Here is a 23,175-nt window from a genome sequence, read left to right on the forward strand (position 1 = left end):
TGCCCTGGCTCAGTTAAGATATTGTTATTGAAACTAACAAGGCCAACATGGAGGCAAACAATTCTCTGCATTGATTTAAAGTACTACTTGTTAGGTAAATAAAAGCCACCACTATGTTGAATCCAAGATAGGCACAGTATGTAAATCACCCAACAAGAGAATATTATTATTTATTCTTACTACCCTCCCTCACATGTCAAACTCAAAATGTCAACCCGTCATTTGATGTAATGTTCATTAATTCTGGGTGGTCTGGTGGTGGCCATTTATCAACACAGATTTCAAAGGCCATCTCTGGGGTCGCAGTTGTGGCCCTTTTGCTCTATTACGCGTCTATACCCAATCCAGGGTTTCCATTCTAAATAGATTGTGATGGCTAAGCCTCTTTTCCTTAAATTTCCCTCCACATTCAGGCTGTCTAGAGAGACTCTGTATCTTGCCTTCCTGTCAGGGTGTCCAGGACTTAAGGAATCGTACAGGCTTCTTTGGCGGCCCATCCCCCAGCCCATTTTCAAAGCAGCAGGGGAAAAACAGCAGAGGCTGGTTTTGCACTCGTAGGCTCCCTCCCCCTACCGCACCAGGCGTTGCTGGGGCTTGTGGGATTAAGAATGGAGCACGATGACAAACAAAACAGTCCCGGGCAACACCCCGCACTGCCGTCTTTTTTACACTGGGAGTGCCTGAAAGGGCTGCTCGGAGGCATTCAACACACAAAGATAGATCAACTCTGTGAGTGGACAAGATAAGTGTGGGTGAATAGCTAAGCAGTCCACCCATGACTCTCTTTTATGTGGTGACTGTGGGTAGCATAAACGCTTTAAATAGGGTGGGAAAAAGCAGCTACAAAATTTAGAGTTATGTCTACTATGCCTAGCTTTATTAAACACAGGTTTGAATTAACCGGGTTATTTGATAGTTATTTACAGAATAAGGTAGGGATGCATAACAAATATGGTCCAATGGAAATTGGAAATTTGTATTATGTATTCTTTCAATTATAAAATTATCGCAGATAATTCAATATTGCTTACATTGGCTTTACCAAGCGCTGCACCCAGTTGTTGCACTCATTACTTCGAACTCTTGCACCTAAGTAAATCCACATGGCATGGGCGTGGTGGATTAGGGAGCAGACATGTCATCGCCGGTTGGGATGCTTTTCAAAGCTGCAGAGGCCAATCATCAATACATGTTCAACTACGATTCCAGAGGAGGGGGGAAATTAGATAGTTTATGCATGGGATGCATAAAGCCCCAAATTTAAAAATTAAGAATTCAAGAAATACAAACAACTAAATATGTGTCCCATAAGTGGACAAATACTCGGTGTCAGTTTCACTAATGTGAAAATCGAAAGCCAGTGTAACCTGTATTTTGTAGTCTATGTGCTTAACAAACACACCGTAGCTCCAAAGGCCACGCAGTTCTTTACCCGCCTTTAACAGTTCCTAGAGCTATTGGGATACACTTCTATAGAGCAGATTTAATTATGTATCTATTGGGGACATTTAGAAACCTATCCTGGTTTATATGTTTTAGTTAAACAATTGTTTTGGACAGGGTAATTCGACTGCCGGGTAGAAATATTGAACAAATTATGGTTCTTTAGAGACATCATCCTACCTGGGTAAGCCGGAAGCAGGTAATTATACGTTATCGTATCGGTGGAAGAAAATCATCATCCTTAGTAGCATCCCCGTTCTAAAATCTATGGGTTGCCAAACCACCACCTCGTTTTCTCACACACACACACACACACACACACACACACACACACACACACACACACACACACACACACACACACACACACACACACACACACACACACACACACACACACACACACACACACACCTTTTCCACCCAGCGTAAAATTATAATGTTAATGACAATTTAACTTCTCTAGAATACATCCTCTAAATTGTATTTTTTGCACACAACATTTTTAAGTAGTCACTAGATGTGCCATATTATTGACCTCATCTTAACGAAAGACTGGAATTGTTATCAAAAATTGAAATACTGCAAAACAGAACCACATGGAAGGTAACCAGACACAGCAAATAGTAAAAATTGATAGAAACTCACCTTTTCGTTTTTCACCTTTTTCAGCGTTCTGCATTCATTAGTACTATTTTCTAGTTCATCCGGTTCAGTTTTTGTGGTTAATGCTGGTACAATCCCAACCGGTTCAAGTGCAATATTCCCCATTTGTTCAGCCCCCGGCAGGTCTGATTGCGTGTTCTCAAAGGATGTGTTGCGACTACTCCCCATAGCCCCTTGGGCCTGGGCCACAACATCTTTCTCTGCAGCAGCTATGGCCACCACTGGGCCTCCATCTACTTTGTCCTTCTTACTTTTTGCATTAGCCCCTTCTTTCTCTTTCTTTCCACTGAGAGCCCCTCGGGAGGTCTTGCCCCCCTTTTCCAGGATTTTCCCAGAAGTAGAATTGTTGCCTGTGGCTCCTGCCCCAGCTGCTGCTCCCGTAGGCTCCCCCTGAGTCCTCCCCGTGGTGTCCTTTTTGGCCCCATCTCCAGCTGAGGCTTTGCTACTATTGTCTTTAGAGTTCTTGTTGCGCTTGGATTTCGATTTGCTTTCTTTGCCTTGAGAGCCAGCCACTGGACTGACAAACCTGATGTTGTCCGGCAACGCCGCCACTGCACTCGGTGGTGCCGTCATTCCATCCTTGGTGCCCGACATCTCAAGTTTGTCCTTTTCTAAATCGGCGTCAAGGTCAATGATCAGATTTCCAACACCAATATCCCACTCATCCCCGCTGTCGTAAGTGTCCACCGCATTAGAGTCCACACCTTTCCCGCCTGCAGTGCCACCACTTAGGGACATTTTAGTGCCAACGGCCCAGGTTTTTCTTGGTCAGGTCTGACGACCTCTCAGACGGCTGTGGTGCTGGAGCAGGGATAAGAGAATCCTCACGGTCTATGCGTTCGTTTTCCATTTAACCACATTGTGCCCTAGGAAGAACAAAAAACAGGTGTTGAAGGTGGGCCCAACTGAGATGTTCTATTTATATACATTTTGATACTGGCTGTAAAAAGACCCCCCCCACACACACACACACACTACATCTTTATGGGAGTAAAGGTGTTCCGACACAGATTGTTAATAAGCATGACGTTTTGTTTTGGATTATTTAATGTCCAAAATATCGTTTTTATGCATGCCTACATACAATCAAAGTTACAACATCCAACTATTTTGAAGTGGGGTAAAAAATTACAGTCAGACATCTGTGTACAATTCAAAAGTATATACCTCCCTAAAAAATACATTGAGCTGCAGCTGCTCAATTAACACTCGCCTGTTAGTTATTGTCGCAATGCGATGATGGAACAGCCGTGCGGTTTCGGCACCATCCCCAGAAAAGTGCAACTTAATGGTTGTCTAGTAAATATCTGTTATTCTAATAAACGTCTGTATGAAAATAAAGCAATCAATTGGGTACTTCACTATGCCTTTATAACGTCAAGTACATTTCATGTCCAGACAGAGGAAATGTAGGGATAGCAATATGTTTATTTCTGAAAGACAAAGCTGTAACTTTCACCAATGCCAACTAGGGATGGGCGTGAGGAATCGATTACTCGAGTACTCCTCGTTACAAATGAACTCGGTTGGTGGACAGGCAAACTCGAGTTTGCATATACACACATAAACAAAGTTTTCTGAAGCAAATGTATGCATAAATTTTCTGTCGGCGCCACTAACGCATGATGTGGGCACAAAGAAGATGAAATGCATCCATTTCCATGGCGCGTTCCGTGCCGTATGCAGGCACGCCAGAATTCAAAAAGTTAAGAGATGGCGGTTAAAGCAAACCGCAGCGAAGAATTGAAATACTTTAAAGAAATAGGAGATCATAAGGTGAAATGTAAAATATGCCAAGCGAAATCGAGCTACCAGAAAGTACTATGCGGCAACATATGCTCCTGAAACACAACGGTGAGTTCGGGAAAGCAGACCCGCAGCAACGGTGAAAGTGTGTCGGCTATTTTCACCGCCGCAAGACGCAGCTGTAATCACGGGCGTGTAGAGAAGATCACAACGCTGAGTATTTCCATAGTCCATTTGCTGCCGTTATATTTGCAGCTTTAAATTATTTGCAATAGTTAGGCTACTTGTTTCGTTTTTTTTAAACTGTTACAGGCCTTGGTTCGACGTGATTTAAATTGTGAGACGCATATTTATTTTTGTAAGGAAAATGTATTTTGAACGGTAAATAACAAAAATAAATAATGAATACTCTGATAACTCTGACTGTTTTGATGGAGAATAAGCATTACATGTTTGGTTGGTAATATTGACGTTCATCATCAGGCCTATTCCTGCTGCAGATGCGTTGCATTCTAAAAATAGATTTGATTTAACGAGTACTCGATTGATCCTCGAGGAATTCCTTCGATCACTCGAGTTTGGAATTTACCACTCGTGCCCATCCCTAATGCCAACCCATTGCCTCTTGTTGTATTGTAATCCACTTTTAGGAGTAACATTTTATGCTTTCAACTATGGAGTGACGTATGGACAAAATCTTGTATCACGATATGGGTCATTTCATATCACGATAGCGATATATATCACGATATAGGACATTTTCTGTAAATTCTATGAAAGAAATTTCTCAGAATAACGACATGCCTAATGACTACTTTTTTAATAATCCTATCAACTAAAAACAAATGTAGGCACTTTCTCTTTTTTCCTTATGTTTGGAAGTGACATTGAGTAGAACTGTGACAAATTAGAAAAGAAAGGGGATACACAAGTAAAAAATATATTTTAAACTGAGTAATCTCAAAAAGTGCAGCAATAAACGTAAGTTGATGAAAATACAAAATGTAAACATCACTCCGTTTAAAAAAAACAGTACTGCAACCAGTAAACAGTTCGTACAATACCGTATAAAATATCAAAAACAATTATACATGTCGCCGCATCTGTATTTTCTGAAGACAATGTGTGTGGTTCCGGCACACACATCCCGTGACGCCATTTAGTTAGCTATAAATACAAAACTTTCCACATTACCTAAGGGAGTGGTCCTGGATGGGCACAACACATTTTAGGCCTCTGGGGTTCTTTGAAGCATACTTGGGACTGGTTAATAATGGCCGCTCAATTGCCCATCATATTTTCTCATAAATTGGCTGTACTTCTAACATTTATGATGGAATCAAAACCACAAATTGTGGGTCATTAGGGCTTACAGGTGGGTTTATACGATTAGGTTTTTCCAGAACTTTCAAGGTACAGCAAAATCCATCCAAACAGACTTTATGTGTCCCAATTGTAAAAAGATACAGCATGTCAAATAAGTTCAAGATACCGAGCTTCCAATTTTTTTTTACAAAAAGGAGCGCAGCTCTCAGCTGTATACGTTTGACCAATAGTTCTATATATTTTTGCCCCAATAGGGAGAGAGAGAGAAAGAAAAGAATAAGACACAGATAACAAGTCTGGCTTGCTCTGTAACCCAGAGGTCTGACCGTTCTCCGAAGCCGGGGTGTTTTACGAGATTTCACACTGTTGCCGGACATTCATTCTGTTTCACTCACCTCCATATTGGTTTCTGTATGTGACGCACATGTGAAGTGAACATAAAGCAGGTTCAGAACGACGTAAGGTACTTCCATGAAGTAAAAAATAGGAAAGACAGGAAAATATCGATTGATACATTTCTCTTGTCCCCCGATATTCATCGTTGTTTCGTTCAGCCCTACGTTCAACTACTCGAAAGCTCCAATGTTTTGATTAAAAAAACATGCAGTTGCATGCTGTTACATAACTTTTGTAATATATCACACGGTACAGTGTGTCCCACGGGCCAGGTAGCATTAATCGCCTAGCCCTAACCTGTATGCTTATCTATTGTCACCTGCTGACACTATTTTAAAGCTACAAGAAGCATTTGTAAACATTCAGCTCAATTTTAATTCATTAAAGTAAGTGAATTAAGAGAAGACAACAAAAAACATTTTTACAAGAACCATGCCTGGTTTCATTCCTTGCCCCAAATCCATACATTAAAGGGCATGCCAGTAGAATGAGTTTGCTCAAACAAATACCTGGACTTTATGTTGGAGGACGACCTGTCTTTTAAGTTTCATGTTGAGAATTACATAACAAAATTGATTTTAAAGTTTACATATTTTGGTGGCAATCTTTAGATTCTGTGACATTCAAGGAATGAATTTAACTCAAGACCTACCTCAACCAATATGAACCTTTTCTTGTATTTAACTTTCTTGGTAAAACAAAATAAATAGTATAATGTAACAATATAAACATAACAATAATAATAATAATAATAATAATAATAATAATAATAATGAAAACCCGCTGCTTCGAGTTCCTTTGATGGGCCTCAAGCATTGTGCGTGGAGAGGAGGAGCGGGCAAATCAGCTGTCAGTGCGCGTACGTATCAGTGATACTTGGGTTGATCCAAATTGAGGGGTTGCGAGTCAACAAAAAATATTTCAATGATATTCGGGTAGGATTGATTAAAATAAAAATGCCAAATACACTTTTGTAATTTATAGAGCAGGCTATAACATATAAAACACAAAGACATAATTTGCTGAATGACTTGCACAATCGCAAAGATGCAGCCAAGCTTTCCAGGTGCCAACGTAGACATCCATCTTTCTTTTATCTTAGAACAGTTAGAACAGGTGATTTAGGTCACCGTTTTATTTCAAATAGGTAGCCTATGATAAGCGTATTGGCTGTTTGTTGACCTGGTGAACAAAGTTCTCGATTAGCAGAATGTTAAGAGTGTCTTCTAATAAAGACATTTCTTAAAATATTCTGATTTATGCTCGGGAGATACCATCAATTAGGCATCCCCGTGAGTAACATTTTATGTAGGCTAGCGGGAAATCCTTATTTATTGTGAATGTTAAGGTCCAGTGGCATGAAAATGTCACTTCATGAGGTTTTCTATCAATAATATGGTCGGAGCACCTGGAGTATTCTAGAATATTTACAGAACACGGCCCAAAGCTGTGTGCGCCTTCGGATGATATTATGAATCCGAGCCATTGCGATACACCCAATGTAAACACTAGCGCATGGTGCCGTGGCCGAAAGCTGGTCATGGCCACACCCCCACCCTCCACCTTGACCTGCCTCTAAAAAAATGCATGTTTGTGGAAAGCTCATTGTGGGTCTGTCTCGTAGTGGCTGTAATTCTCCACCAAGGCTGAATGTCTTGAACGTCTTCAAATACTGTTTGAGGGGCCGACTTACACCTATATAAGGGCGCACTCACAGTAGGCCAGCTGTACCGTGCCCAAGTCTAGATCGTTTGGCTAGTGTGAGCACGCCAACCGTACTCAAGCCCATTTCAATTCTGTGGCCTGGGCACACTTCGGAGAGGTGTGCTCAGGCCACGGTACAGATGCTATTGAGCCGACACGCGCACACGCACGGCTATGCAACCTGAGCTGGATGACGTATAGTCCATGCGACCCTTCTTTCCCATTAAACAATAAACATGACGGCAAGCAGTTCACGTTGGTGCGATAGTCGGCGACAGCCGTTCGTCACGGCGCAGGCTTTCTTGATTCACTGGAGAAGGCAGGGCTGCGCACGGAGTCTACACCTCTTTAGAATAGTTTGCACACTCCCGAATGATTTTATTTTTTTTATGAATGATGACAACCGCATGCAAGAATAAGTTCACGTCTTAGTGTAGGCTACAAACGCGACTAACTATTTACAAGTGCAAAAACGCCAACATATTCTTTATTTTGCTGACCACTTGTTTTTTATCCCGACAAAAGCCTCATATGGACAGATCCTCTGCGTCTCTCTCGTAGATCGCACCACCTTTCAACGTCTTTGTTTAATACGACTACATAACCTTCTCTCACTTGATCTGCAGCTTGCAGATTTCACTTTCTCTCCAGTTAGAAGTTAACTGCTCATGATCATATCACTGCGTTTTCTCTGTGGAGACAGCGCAGCAACACCATTACCCAAGCCCCTCCACCCCCCCTGGAACCGTGGAGCCGGCGCAATAGTACTTGAGCGAGGTACAGGTGTGAAACAGACTTGAGCGAGGTACAGGTGTGAAACGGACTTGAGCGAGGTACAGGTGTGAAACGGACTTGAGCGAGGTACAGGTGTGAAACGGACTGGGGCACGGTACAGATGTGAAACGGACTGGGGCACGGTACAGATGTGAAACGGACTGGGGCACGGTACAGATGGCCTGGTGTGAGTGCGCCCTTAGAGCATCCATAAAGTAGCATGCCATGGGACCTTTAAGCTATTATCATAAACTTTTACATTAATGCTGAAGTGGGATAAAATAGGCTATAAATGCAATAATGCAGGTTCCTCACGTTAGACTGCTATTTATTAACAAAGTAATACTTTGTTTTAAATGCACATGACTCAGGGATGTGGGTCGGGAAGCAGGCCGGGTAAATTATTTTAATATTATTACTTGCGGTCCGAGTTGCGGTTGGATTGGTTGATTGGGCGTGTGTGTGTGTGTGTGTGTGTGTGTGTGTGTGTGTGTGTGTGTGTGTGTGTGTGTGTGTGTGTGTGTGTGTGTGTATGTGTGTGTGTGTGTGTGTGTGTGGGCCCTATCTTGCATCCGGCGCAAGTGACTTAGTCACTGGCGCATGTGTCGTTGCTAGTTTACAACTGGCGCAGAGCGCTCTTTTGCCACCTGCGCCACTCGCCGGTAAATTAGGGAATGATCTTGCGCCCCAAGGGGCGGTTCGGCGGAAGGAGGAGGCGTGTTCTGGCGCAAACGGTATTTTGCCGTCTCTGAATACCATTGCGCTACTGACCAGGAAATACCTGGTTTAAAGTCAGTGGCGCGTTGTTCAGATGCTATTTTAAGGGCGCAAGCATACATGCGCATGCGATGCATACGGATTGCTTGTGCACCTCGCGCATACACTTTGCTTCTCTCATCTACCTAGCCGCACATTCTTGGTAAATTATTTGGGAAAGAACAGCTGATGCAGCGGTAATAAGTTGTAGGCTACTTTTTAATCAATGCATCTGCAAACACCGTACAGCAAACACATATTTTCTTGACACAGACATCGTGTAGGCCTACATGCCCATAACTTTTAGGATTGATGAGTAGGCCTATTTGATCGTGAAAAAAATTGTTTTACCGCGAGTGAGTGTTAAAAAGAATTAATGAATGCGGGCGCGCGTGTGTGCTCTGTTTAAACACATGCAAACTAAACACTCTCATCATCATCTCATCTTCGTCCGCTTATCGGGGGTCGGGTCGCGGGGGGACCAGCTCAAGCAGGGGGCCCCAGACTTCCCTTTCCCGGGCCACATTGACCAGCTCTGACGGGGGGATCCCGAGGCGTTCCCAAGCCAGTGTTGAGATATAATCTCTCCACCTAGTCCTGGGTCTTCCCCGAGGTCTCCTCCCCACTGGACGTGCCTGAAACACCTCCCAAGGAAGGCGCCCAGTGGGCATCGTTACCAGATGCCCGAACCACCTCAGCTGACTCCTTTCTAAGTAAAGGAGCAGCGGCTCTAATCCGAGTTCCTCACGGATGGCTGAGCTTCTCACCCTATCCCTAAGGGAGACGCCAGCCACCCTTCTGAGAAAACTCATCTCGGCCGCTTGTACCCGCGATCTCGTCCTTTCGGTCATCACCCAACCCTCATGACCATAGGTGAGGATAGGAACGAAGATAGACCGGTAGATCGAGAGCTTTGCCTTGCGGCTCAGCTCTCTTTTCGTAACAACGGTGCGGTAAAGCGAACGCAATACCGCCCCCGCTGCTCCGATTCTCCGGCCAATCTCACGCTCCATAGTTCCCTCACTTGCGAACAAGACCCCGAGGTACTTGAACTCCTTCACTTGGGCAAACTAAACACGTAACGCATAATACAATCAATGGCAATGTCTATTACCGCGGGGACACATGCATATTAGGATAGCATACAATACTGATAAGAAACAATGTTTATAATGTATTGCGTATATCATTAAATAGAACCACAGTTACCGCATATCATATGTTATAGCCTATCATACGTTTTTTTTGCCGAAATTTATTTGAGGACTCAGTATTTCTGAAGTTGTGGAAGAAAACCCCTTATTCCATGTGTGAATTAGGCCACATTATTTGGCAATAAACTAAGCCATTTGCAAATTCATGTGCATCTGTCTCATCGGAGACTGCAGACGCGCTGTCAAAATATCAACTCGTCCGATTCAAATGCGCTGATGGCTCTTAAAGGGGATGGGAGCTGGCACTCTCATTGGTTTGTTGCACGTAACGCCCAAACCACACCTACGGGTAATTAGGCTGCTTCAGACCAACCCTTTTGACGCTTGCGCCACGGCGCAAGCGTCATTTATCCGCCTGTAAAATAGCGATAGCGCCGTAGAACCGCCCACAAAGCTACTTGCGCTTTCCCACTTGCGTTTCAGACCGTTAAAATAGGGCCCTGTGTGTGTGTGTGTGTGTGTGCGCGCGCGTGTGCGTGCGTGCGAATGACCGGGAGAAAGAGTGCTATGCGGAGATGATTGATATTTATATTTCAAGATTGGAAAAAAAAACTATCAATTTGTGGCGCTCGGTGTTCATTCTGTGGAGCTGCGCCACAAATTGGTCTATGTATGGGACACATTGCTGTAACAGGAAATTAATGTAAATTCGAACCGCAAATAAGGCAATTCATAACAAATCTTTTAGAACTGTCATGACAGTAATCCAAAGTATTATCTTCATAATAATTTTGTGAGTAAAACCACAGAAGAGTAAAACCTCACAAGCCAACACCATTTTTCTGAAGGATTGGTCCTCATGAAGTGTTTCTGATCATAGGGTAATCTTCAACCCAGTATTTATGCCATGGCCATTCCAAAGGACTATGTCAGCGGCTCATCAACAGGGGTCTCATTTATAAAACTGTGCGTGGGATCGTTACTAAAAGTGTACGTACGCCCAAGTGTACGTAAGCCAAGTTTTGCGTGCGCCAAAAAATATTCAGATTTATAAAACCCTGCGTACGCACACCGTACGCAATCTTTGCTTTATAAATCACAGAGTGCCTACAAGTGTGTGCAGCTGAATCAGCTTCACGTTCCGCCCTGTACACGCCCCTTTTTAACCATAAATGGTCAATGCAAATGACCTCATGAATGCGATCTGCATATAAAACTCATGTGACCCAGATGCATATAAAACTCGTAAGACTCAGATGCAAGTATTATGTCTTGTCGGAAACAATGGCAGAAGTACTGAGAAAAGCAAAAAAGCGAAATTTCCCGGAGGCTGAAGTGGAGACACTTGTGGGTGAGATGGAGGCCTGAAAAGTAGTTTTGTTCGGCGGTCACGGATGGGATCGCCAACAACAAAAAGCAGAGTGAGCGGCAACATGTTGCTGCAGCAGTGAACTCTGTCAGTAGCACGGAGCGCACAGTCCCAGAATTAAAAAAGAAGTGGACTCGTCTGACATAAAGCTACATATTTTTATGTAGCCTACCAATAAATCGTTATGGTCCCTAAAGACACTCTCCTTCCGAATCCTGCCATTTGCATGGTCCGCCAGAAGTGCCATATGGTGCAGCATTACCACGGCGCTCACCTCTGTATTTATACGGTTACGGTAGACTGACCGAGAACACTTAATGAAAAGCATCAAGAGTAACGGACAACGATTGTGATGAGGAGTGTGGCTTGGTTTTCCACACTTGTGATTTAATTGACATTTGATTATGTGCTTACAGTGTCACATAAAAATATTATGTTATTGACACATGTTGGACGGATGCTTTCCATGCAGTCGCGCCGTCAGTGGACAGTATGGAGTGACGGGATTAAATATAGAGATTTATTTTTATTTCTATTCTAAGAAGATGTTTCTGGAGTTATAACTGAGAAATAACGCAGTTGACTTAAATTATTCTGATTACGTAGATTTAACGCATGATACGGGTCGAAATTAAATTTATGAAGGGCGATGATGAAACATTATCGTTCTTCTCACTCTACAATTCTTCTGTCTGACTTCAGTTCACCACCACACCATCCGTGTCGCCAATTCTCCTTTTCCTCTAAACTATGCGTACGCATGGGTCAGAGTTTGCTTAGTGCTGCGCACATTTTCCCGTCAAGTTGGTTTTTTATAGATCACAACCTTGGCGTGGAAAGTCACGTACGCCAATTCCAGCCCCGTTTTGTGCGTACGCAACGGTTATAAATGAGACCCCAGAACAGTTTGAAACCAGTGGATGGATGAGGAAAGGCTTCCTCTTAAGGGCTCAGCAGTGCGTGGCAATATCAAAAAAGAAACATGTCAGTCATTCATTTTGTTACTTTTTTTCCTTTGTCATCAGGCCTTTGGCAGTTTTTGATAAGACAGTTTAATAAAATACAAAGTATCAGAAATTTCAATCAGTCTTTTCAGGAAGGCTTTTAGCCAATTCTTTCCAAAAATTCACAGTCAATCCTTTTCATTATTTGGAAATGTTATAAATGGAATCAGTATAGATTTTTGTCTTTTAGCACCATCAACGTTAATTCACATTCAAGAAAAACATATCCTACAGGCCTCCTAGAATATGGAACCTTGGTCAATTTCATCCATGCCTCTTTGAGAGATGAACATATATGAGGGAATTAACGCAAAAAGACACGCACACAAATAATTTACAAGGATTCTTATATTATGATTTGCTCTAGGGCTGTGTCAAATGTGATGTGTTCAGGTCGGCTCAGTAATATGATTGATGTGTTCAAAGGCAACAGAAAAAAATAATAATAATTGAGATTTTGGTGAAAACTTGTTTTCCCAGTAATATAAAATAGATAGTAAAGATAGAATTATGACCTGTTTAATGTCTATCTATCGTGAACTATCATCATCTTATCAGCCATTAAAGCAATATAACAAGTTCTATTTCAAGGAGTCTCGAAAATGGGTGGCTTAAATCGATTGGTTCCTAACTGTTGTATAATGAGCGTATACATAACTGCTATGACGCCCAATCATTTTGTGAAAGTTTGCATATCACTCCGCGCCTGGAAGTAGAAACAGTTACAAAGTAAAAAATATGTTGATGATGGAGAGGGTGTAAATGTTGTTACTCCGGGAGTGAGCAAGGCGATGGAGAGACTAATGGCGCGTTTCCACTGCAGGGTGCGGAACGGATCGGATCGCAAAGGTGCGGATCGGGTCGCGTTTCCACCGCCAAAAGTGGGCGTGACCCGGACTTAGCCATACCCGTTTTGGCCTCGTTTTCAGGACTCCTCCGTTGGGGTACTGAAAACGAGACGAGACGCCTGAAAGGGTCCCGGGAAATTCTAGCTACACACCCCCTCCGTTGATTGGTCGACAGAATCGTCACTTCCGGGTGACGCGGGGATAACAAACAAACAAACAGTAGCCTCGAGGTATTATTCTTTACAATTAACATGACGCGTAAAACGCTTGCTTGGGCGAACAAGGAGGTGGAGACGTTCGTCTGCATTCTTGGGGAGGAAGACGACGTTTACGATGTTTACCTAGCTGCCGCGGCGATCGACATCCGGCCTACCACAAAGGGTACTGTCGGCAGTGGAAACGCGACCTCGGAACTGAGCTATACCGTTCCGCACCCTGCAGTGGCATGGAAACGCGGCATAACGAAAGATTATGTCGCGTTTCCACTGCAGGGTGCGGAACGGATCGGAGGATCGCAAAGGTGCGGTAGGGAGGGGGCGGTATAGCCCAGCTCAGTTCCGAGGTCGCGTTAACATTTTTTCCTATTCAAATATAAAGTTTTTCACAAGGCATAACTTTGTTTCCCTGGTAACGCCTGAGGGTATGACTAATACCTGGAACAATCATTACCTTCCCGTAAGGTTCTTATGCAACATAAAAGTTGTTCACTCCTCCAGTAAATAGGACGGACCTTAGCTACGACTTGGCAACGGGAGGTACTCTAGTCCGCTCAGCTATAAGCCAGAGATCTAACGTTATGCATTGTACATATTATTTATAATTCGTCCCAGCCTTTATAAAACAGATACTCTAGGTCTATAGCATATAACCGTCTTGTCTGATTACAGTTTAATTAATTTTCCACAATTTACCAGCTCTCGTTTTGAAGACCGAATCACCGCACCATTCGTTTCAATGGGATTCGCGAAGGTCTATACTTTCAACATAAAGTGTACATATTTATAATTTGAAATTCGTCCCAGCCTTTATACCACAGATACTATAGGTTTTATAGTAGGGCTGGGCGATATATCGATATTTGAAATATGTAGATATTTTTTCAAACGAGATATGGAACGAGATGACATCGTCAACATCGATAGTTTAATTTGCGTTGAAAGTACAGCATATTTTATCCAAATTACAGCAGTTTCGAACCGCGACTGCCGCCTGCTATTTCGTAACTCTGCTACTCTCTCTCCCGCTCTGCCTCCGACTCACACACACACAACACAGCCCCCATTCCACCCACCACGTCACTTTTTTAAATCCCCTACTGCACGAAACATGGAGTCCGCTGGCAAATGCAGCGCAGAGGAGCTTGTATGCAAGTAGAAAACAAATGGCTCTATAGTTTGGAAATGTTTTGGGTACAAGGTGTGACGAATGACAGAATCAGGTTATTTGTAGAGTGCTTCAAATCTGTCGCAATTAAAGGGTTGAGTAGGCGACGACCAACCTCTTCCATCACTTGCAGCAGCACAACGTGCTCACAAATGCGTGCAGCGACCCAAAATCTTAAGCTGTCTCGACATTAATTATTTTTTATTCAGAAAAAGGCAGTACAGCAATTGTCCCAAAATGATTTCGGACTCCCGGAGTGTCCTGCGGGTGTCCGCTCCGGCGGAGCTCAGCTCCGGCGGGTGTCGCTCCATGTCGCGATTAGTCAATAGCATATAACCGCATTTTCTGATTACAGTTTAATGCATTTTTCACAAGAGACAATTTGACTGGAACTACTTAGCAGATAGTTGTTTTTTTGCGTTTAAGATATTAAGTGATTTCTGGCCGATGATCCATGGCTGCCTTTGTGAATGTCGGCACACATCGAATAATCGATTATTCGTTTATACCACCCACTGATTATTCGACCATGAAAATGTTGAGTTATCCACATCCCTAGTTCAAACCAGCATTAACAGTACAGGGATTGTCATACCAACGAGAATCCCCGACAACCCAAAATCAAATATATAAAAAGAAAATGCAATAAATAAAAAAAATTAAAAAAACATGAGCAATATCAATTACAGCGTTATCTTAATCTCATTTTATGCTAGTGCCATTGCTAAGATACTTAGCAATGGCAAAGATACTTTTGTGAATTAATAAAATGTCAACAAAGATATAAAACAGTATTTTTTTTAATGATGCACACAAGATTGCCCTTATCGGAACTATTGAACGATGGTAAGCAAGATGGAGATGCAGACAGCTGCTGACAGCATCGCGTTATTTCACCACGATAGCTCGCAGTTTTAGAATAGTAATATTTATGCGGACAGCTCAGAAATTATGATGTTTAGAAAGATCTTAAGTAGAAAAATTATCTGTTGGTCGATCACAGGGGGCAGGTGAGGTGATGGAGGCTGCTCTCATTTTCGTGCAACGCTCTCCCTGTTTGCAATGCTTCACTAAAAACAAGCTTCGTTTTTTTTAAGGGGATGTCACACTCTGCACCACAAAGTCCTGAATAGATTCTCGTCTTGAACCTAGGGATCGCTTGCACTAGTTATGGTGGTTTGATGCATTCTCTTAACACGGAGCTGTTCCTTGTTCTTCACATCGCTTTAGACTTTAAGTGGTCATCATGCGTATTTTTACCGGTCCAATCAGTATTTTGACAGAATTTGATAGCTTTTAAGAGGACGTGGCCGTCTCAGACGGCATCATCTTCGACATGTTTCTCTAAGCAGTGACAAGTTGTGAGTTGACGATCCTCCACCCACCTCTCAAAACAAGGCGATCAAAAACTGAATTATGTACTTATGCCTACTTGCCTGTAATTATACAAATATTAAATAATTTAGGTTACTAAAATAATCAGGCCAAAATAGTAATAGTAATTTCAGCCAAATTACGGAAAATTTGGCAGATTCTGTTTTTAGTACCAGATTCCAGAATCGTGGAAATCCTAGGGCCCTAGATAACCTTAGCGAAAAGCTTTGTCATTGTGTGTGCGTGTATACGAGGTGCGTGCATTGGGGGGTTCTTGATTGACCGATTTTCGAATATTATTCGAATACTTCTCAGCGAATAAACGAATAGTATTTTTGCCAGAAATGCAAATCCCTAATTTGTATCTAAATGTTGTATCCAAAAACAAAATACAACTGTACACCTTCATGTAATCAAAAGCAAACTATATTCACATACCGCAATGCAATGCTTCGTTAATATAATATCCTTTTTTCTCTATTATTTACTTGCCGAGAAATAATTGTTTATTGGTAGAATGCCCTTTAGTCGACAGAACGTTTATTAGTGGCATTGCCAAGGCATAGCAGGGCTGTGTATACAGTGTATAGGTACGGTAAAGTATAGCAGTAAAGATTTAATGATTTTTTAAAGAATTATTTTTGGATTTTTATCTTTATGATAGAGTGAGATAGACAGGAAGGTATTGGAGATAGAGGGGAGGACCTGCAGCAAAAAACCACAGGCAGGAATCGAACCCGGGTCGCTGCGATCCGGACTATGCCATAATGGTAAGCTCTCTACCCGGTGAGGGTAGAGATTGTAATTTGAATATTAAAAATAAGGCATGAAATTCATTATAAAAGGAAGATTGACAGCCATAGTGTTCAGCATTTTCTATTTTTTGCAAAGTTCATATGTATTTTTATGCAATAAATGATAGATTTCTTGTGACGACATTGTTTTACGCCTTAATATACCAAGTAAACAAACATTTGAACGCAAATATAAATGCAGAACGCCTGCTTCGCCATATTGGTGCAGACCGCACCAATATTCCATCCCCCGCGCCTCGTCTGTTACTGTTGTTTTTTTCCAGTGTACCAACAGGCCTGAAAACAATTCCAGGGGAAAAACTGAAGATGTATAATTTTTCATTTTCTGAAAAAACGACCTTGACTAATCTGGATCGTTGAGCGACGAATAAAATTGTAGGATTATAATTTATTTCTGAATTACTTTCCAGTCCTACAGTCTGCGAGCTTCCTAGTTGACAATGAAGAAAACCACAGAACAAAATGAGTCTGTGCTATATGTCATTACTCAGCACCTATAAGGAGAACAGTGTAAAATGGCATCTGGATACAGGGATGGCCTCAGCTTTGAGGGATTCAGAGAAGGGGCAATTCATATCAAGATTTCAGCAGCAACAGAGGTAAAGCTAGCCACCTGATCACCCTGCTCACCGACTTCTCACAGATGGCCCCCCCAAAGGACTCACATTCAGTTGTGGGGATTGGGCGGCGAGAGACGCAGCTGTCCCTGCTTGACTGGGTAAACAGTTGTGAGGTCTAATTTGTACGACACCTTCACAAAGGAGAAGTAACTCTATCGGTGTACTGCTCTGAGATGGAGCTGCAGCGCAAGCCCTTTAGGACTGAGGAAATATCCTAGGGAGCGCCCCGTTGACTGAAAGGCATGCAGGCTGTGCACCTCCCCGAGTGCTTGTCCTTTTTACACAGATCCAATTTCATTCAGCTATCTATCAAAGAGGCCATGTCAGGGGGGCATCTGGCCCCAGTAGCGAGAACCCTTCAGGGAAAGGAAATGTCAGATTTATTTTCTATGTATGAAGCACATCACTATCCAATGTTACCATTATAAGGTCTGTTGAAACCTTAATAAGATGATGATTATGATCAAGGATTATTTTTATTTTTACTATTTTACTATTTATTTATTTTAATTTATTGATAATTTTGGTCGATGACCTTGCAGCCAAAAGGACTGGACACTAGCAGGACACGATGCGTGCAGGACAGGACACACATCGTGTGTTGAGAAGTCTTATTATCCTATTTTTTTGTAATGCCTTTACATAATATGGGGGACATGAATCACAATATACTACTAATACACTATCATTGAGTGAACAAAGCTCATAACGCACCTAACACTCGGTTGGTTAATTTGTTGGTCAAAATGCTTTTGTCCAGGCAATCGCTTCTGTTATTTTATTAAGGAGAAGAGCAAGATATGCAGACCAATGAATTTTATTTTTGATTGATATGCTACATTGTGTTAACTATAATAATGACTGTTACTGGCTATTAAAGGTTGTACCAAAAACCCTCAATATTAGGCAATATACATTTTCAGGTCATCTGTGTATAATTCCAACAATATGTTAAACAAAACCAGATGTTAATAGAGAGAAATATCTGCATGTTCACAAACGTTTCTAATATCCATTAATCCAATATTAGGCAACCTTCCCCTAATTTTCACCCAGGAAAACCTTGTTCACTGATTTTACCACTCTGGACTTGAGCTGTGAGTGCCAAACCAATTGTATGTGTATAAGGCTTGCACTCGGGCACAAACATAAGCTGGCCAATCCTTTGACTGCTGCAGAGTAATAAACCACATGAAAAAACTCAATAATAAAGTTCAACTGAATGTGCACTGCCTGGAACAGAGTCCCCTTTCCTCTTGAGGCTGTTTCAACACAGCCATCTAAAGAGCCACAAAGTAACCTCTATGTAATTGGATTACCAAGATAGAAATGCTACGGGCAAATCCAGGTAATGGGAATCCGCGGTCTGTGGGTCGGCCAACATCTCTCGCTCAGCAAACATCTCATGCAGTTCAACATGATTTCCAGTGTGCAGTAATCCTCCAGCCTTCATACTGGAGCTCATGTGTTTTGCTGGTGTAGTACAACTTACGTTTAGCTTCCCTAGATATGCCAAACAAACCGACTGCTACACGGCCATGGCATGAACCATGGCAAAAACGTACAAGTCAATGTCCAGAATAAAAAAAAACTTGATTGGAATTACACCTCAGTCTGGAGCCATAAACAACTGGGCCGAACTAGAACTAGATTACTGTTGAGAATCAGTCCAAACAAACCATTGCTTGGCATCATCACATTGAGAAATACATTCCCATTGAAATAAATAATCTCTGGCAAATCACAGTTGAAAATGTAATACAATTCTAGATACAAACTCTTATATTTCACTTTGGTCTGTGATTTGAATAATGCATCAGGGTTGTAAGTAACAAGATTGCAGTGTATTCAAGTTGTAAAGCATCATTAATTAGGGAGTCAAATTCCTTTGTTTCATTTCCACCTCAGAAACAAACTATGGTCATGGGTAGGGATGTCCCGATCCGATATTTGGATCGGATCGGCCGCCGATATTAGCAAAAAAATGCATATCAATATCGGATCGGCCTGCACGGGAAAATCCCGATCCGGACTCCCGATCCCTCCGGTCGAACTCGAACTCCGGTCCGTGTTTTTGAGCGCACCAATGTAGGTAATCCATTCCAGTTTTTTTCAACTTTTCCCCCCAAATCCGGTCCGCGTTGTTCAGCACACCTAGCGCACACTGTGTGTGTGGTAATTTGACTATTTTCTACTCAGGTTTTGTGTGTGTTGCTTATATATAATGTTATATTGTTTACAATATTGTTTACACTCTTGTTGTTCAAGAACAGAGCACTCATGCCAATTCAGTGTGTGTGTGGTAATTTGACTATTTATTATTTTGTCTATTTTGTGTTTATTTAACCCTGAATAAACAGGTCAGCTTCTCATTACCAACTATTGTGGATTATTCAAACTAACCTAATTAAGTTGGCTAGTTGTTCTTAAGAGTAAAATCCTTCAACATGAGTAGTACAACAAAATAAGTAATATCTTTAATACATGCTTGGATCGGCCGGTATCGGTATCGGCAATAAACACTACCCAAGACACTAGGGGTGTAACTAACGATACACGTATTTGTACCGAACCGTCACGGTACAGGCACTTCTGGGTGTTTATAGAGGTGGACCGCGGTGCGTAAATGTGGCGTACATAGCGTTAATATGGCGAATGTAAAGGCTTGTTTAGCGATGCGGTATTTAAAACTTAAAGTCGGAGGTCCTACGTTGACTACAAAACATGCAAGTACAGTGTTTCCCATATTCATAAGGTTCACGTGACGTCACTGTAGCTTTGCGCTGCCATCTTGACGACCAATCCTACCCACTGATTTCAGTGGTAACTCAGCACCAACAACAACACCTACGACCACAATCAAACTATGAGGATGCGCTCTTTTATTCTCTTTAGTGCAGGTAATGAAAGGTTCTGAAAGATGGCATATCCATGTAGCTTACTATTATAAAATGCATACAAAAAACGTTGACATATGACCCACTATGTTCTGCTCCATATACCCAATGTTGACATCGTCCCAGCCAAAGAGTATTGGTATTAATACCTCATTCATTGTCCAAAATATTCCATAATAATTCAAATCGGGTTTTGTTTTGGGTACAAAATGAATCTTGAAGAAAACTCGCAAAATTATCGTCTATGATTTGATGACACATGACACTATATATTTGTGACTTCACAAGAAGTCACAAATATATAGTAATACTAATGGACAAAAAAAAAACTAGGGATAACAAATAAGGATCGGAGCCTACAATCGATAATATCTCTGTCTCTCTAACATTCAGATGAGCGGTGTGGGCGGCCATACTTGGCGAGATCGGTCGTGCAAATGGCGGCGTTCCAGAAAACGTGACGTAGATGAACCGTATGAATATAGACCAATGTGTGGCGCAGCGCCACAGAATCAACACCAATCGCCCCAAATTGATTCTGCTATTTTTTTTTCTTTTGGCGATTTTAAAAATAAATATCGTTCCGTTCATTCATCTCCGCATAGCACTCTTTCTCCCTGTCATTGTCGTTCACACATGCACACAGAGACAAGCGCGCATACATGCCAATGGTGCGCGGGTACACTACCACTTATTGGATAAACCCGCGTATCGCTGATACATGCACACGCACTGACAGCGGATTCGCCTGCTCCTCCTCTCAACGCGCCTACAAAGGCAAACCCGAACCAGCGGGACATTTGCGATTAATGTGAAATGCGGTTATCGTTTATATATATTACGGTGTTAGACCATGGACATATTATAGAATAGACACCGGATTCCAAAATGGCGCCCATTCATTCCTATGTAAACTGCTCAATGGCGCAGGGCAACATCAAGGAGAGATATGCTTCCGCATCTCGGGAGCCTAGCCACGCCCTAGTTCATGACGTACCGGATGCAGAAATATTCTTGTTTTTTAGCACCCCTCCCCCGTCAACAAACCAGCGCGTGCCCCCCCCCCCCCCCCCCCCCCCCCTCCCCCGTCAACAACTTCAAGAGACCCCCACAAAGATGGAATCATAACTCGAACACTGCATGGATGTATAAGTTAACTTCATAAATATGATAGATTGCTCCATATGACATATAACACCAACCGCATAGGTAATCTATGTAGGCCTAGAAAAAATTACAGTTCAATGTTATTGCTTAAGAAACAGATTCCTTCCAACTATTTACTAAAAATGCAATCAATAATATACAAATAAATGGTAACATATCGATCAGCAATGAGGTTGGAGTAGCCTACCCACATAAATAATTGTAATACACCAACATTGTTAACTGCCATACACAGCAAAACAAGCAAATGAAAAATTAAATACTAACGCAACTGAAATGTTTAGGCTATTAACAAATGTTATAAAAATGATACCGTAATGCACCCGTTCTTTGTCTTACTATCTTTTGAATAAATGGATCAAAAGATGGGGAATCGCAATGATCACAAGCAGAGGAACGTGAGAGTCATTGAGCAGCAGCTGAACCAGTCTAAAAATCCCTTTATCACTAAAACACTTTTAATGATTCAAAGTCACCACAGTGCCTAAAACCATCAACGTCATTCATGTTAAGTAAAAGGAAAAACCTCGGACACTAGAAGTTAACAGAGCCGTGCACTAGGCCCTGGTGAATGCCGGGCCCACCCCTCCTTCTCCAGCAAAAAATGATAACATAAAATGGCTAATAAAACGCTTGAGGTGGCGTTTTGAAAAGAGAAAACTTATATTTTTTAGGACATGGCATAAAGATAATTATGAGCCTTTGATTGATATCCAGTCATTTTTTGCGGAGACACATTCCTGTTCCACACTTGTATTGGAGTGAACGGAGATATCTACTTCTGGGCCCCTTGAATCGAGGGACCCGTCCACAGCCCGCTTAAACAGCTGCAATACCAGGCTTGGCCGCTGAGCACTGGTGGATTGCGGAAATATGCACTGTTCCCGGGGGCTTGTGTTAGACCCCCAGGCCGTTCTGCCGGCAATTTTAATTCGCTCTGCAGCAGAGGCTGGAGATCGGGAAGATCGGGAGGTCTCCCGGTGGGCCGGTGACGTGTTAAACCAAATTCTGTGACCCACCGAAAAGTGTGACCCCAGGGGGCGGGTCTTTCTTTTCTTGAAACGTTCATTCTAAACAGCATTTTACACAGTAGTCTACAATAGGAAATGCTCAAAAGGTAGATCACCTAATTAAACACTTGACTGTAGCTTTTTATGGGGAAAGAAGCAACGGTGATGGACCGTATTCTCCGTCAGCAGTCCACGTCCCAACTTGGTGGCACTTTTCAAAAATACAATTTTCTGCCTTTTCTTTGGAGGCGGCGAACGCCGAAGTAGCTGCTCTATATATTTTTCTTCGATCTCCTGTTAGTTAAGAAACAGCGTTCACATGCGTTCTTGTGTACCAGTTATGTGCACCCCTGCTTATATGAACCAAAGAATGCTTTGGTTCACGAACCAGGCTCAAAAATACTAAATGATTTATGTATAATTAATTTACGAGTAATAATAGCAAGTTGTTGCATGACTCACCGTAAACAGAATGAGAGATCGTTCATACAGGAGGGGACTCCTTGAAATAGGATTCACAACTGCAGATGCTGCCACATTTGCAGACATCGACTCAGACATAAACATCTCACACTCCCTATCTGCTAAATCTGTGCAGCTCGCTCTGTTTTTTTCTCTAGCAAAAAGCACCCTGGAGGAATGTGATTCAAACAAGGCTTTAATGCTGGATCACCTACATTTTTATTTAAAAGAAATGTGGCAATTTAATGCCGTAGACCAGTG

General features: G+C 42.2%; 1 protein-coding gene across 1 annotated transcript in view; it reads right to left on the reverse strand.

The window, feature by feature from the left end:
* Positions 1 to 23,175, reverse strand: part of znf609b (zinc finger protein 609b) — a 110,479-nt gene that overhangs the window by 74,839 nt on the left and 12,465 nt on the right. Inside the window, exon 2 of the mRNA XM_030376382.1 lies at positions 2,092 to 2,975. Within this exon, the coding sequence (XP_030232242.1) occupies positions 2,092 to 2,847 (756 nt within the window). The 5' untranslated portion in view covers positions 2,848 to 2,975. The remainder of the gene's footprint in view (positions 1 to 2,091; positions 2,976 to 23,175) is intronic.

Source organism: Gadus morhua, chromosome 14, assembly GCF_902167405.1.
Source record: "Gadus morhua chromosome 14, gadMor3.0, whole genome shotgun sequence".
In the NCBI taxonomy this organism is placed as follows: Eukaryota; Metazoa; Chordata; class Actinopteri; order Gadiformes; family Gadidae; genus Gadus; species Gadus morhua.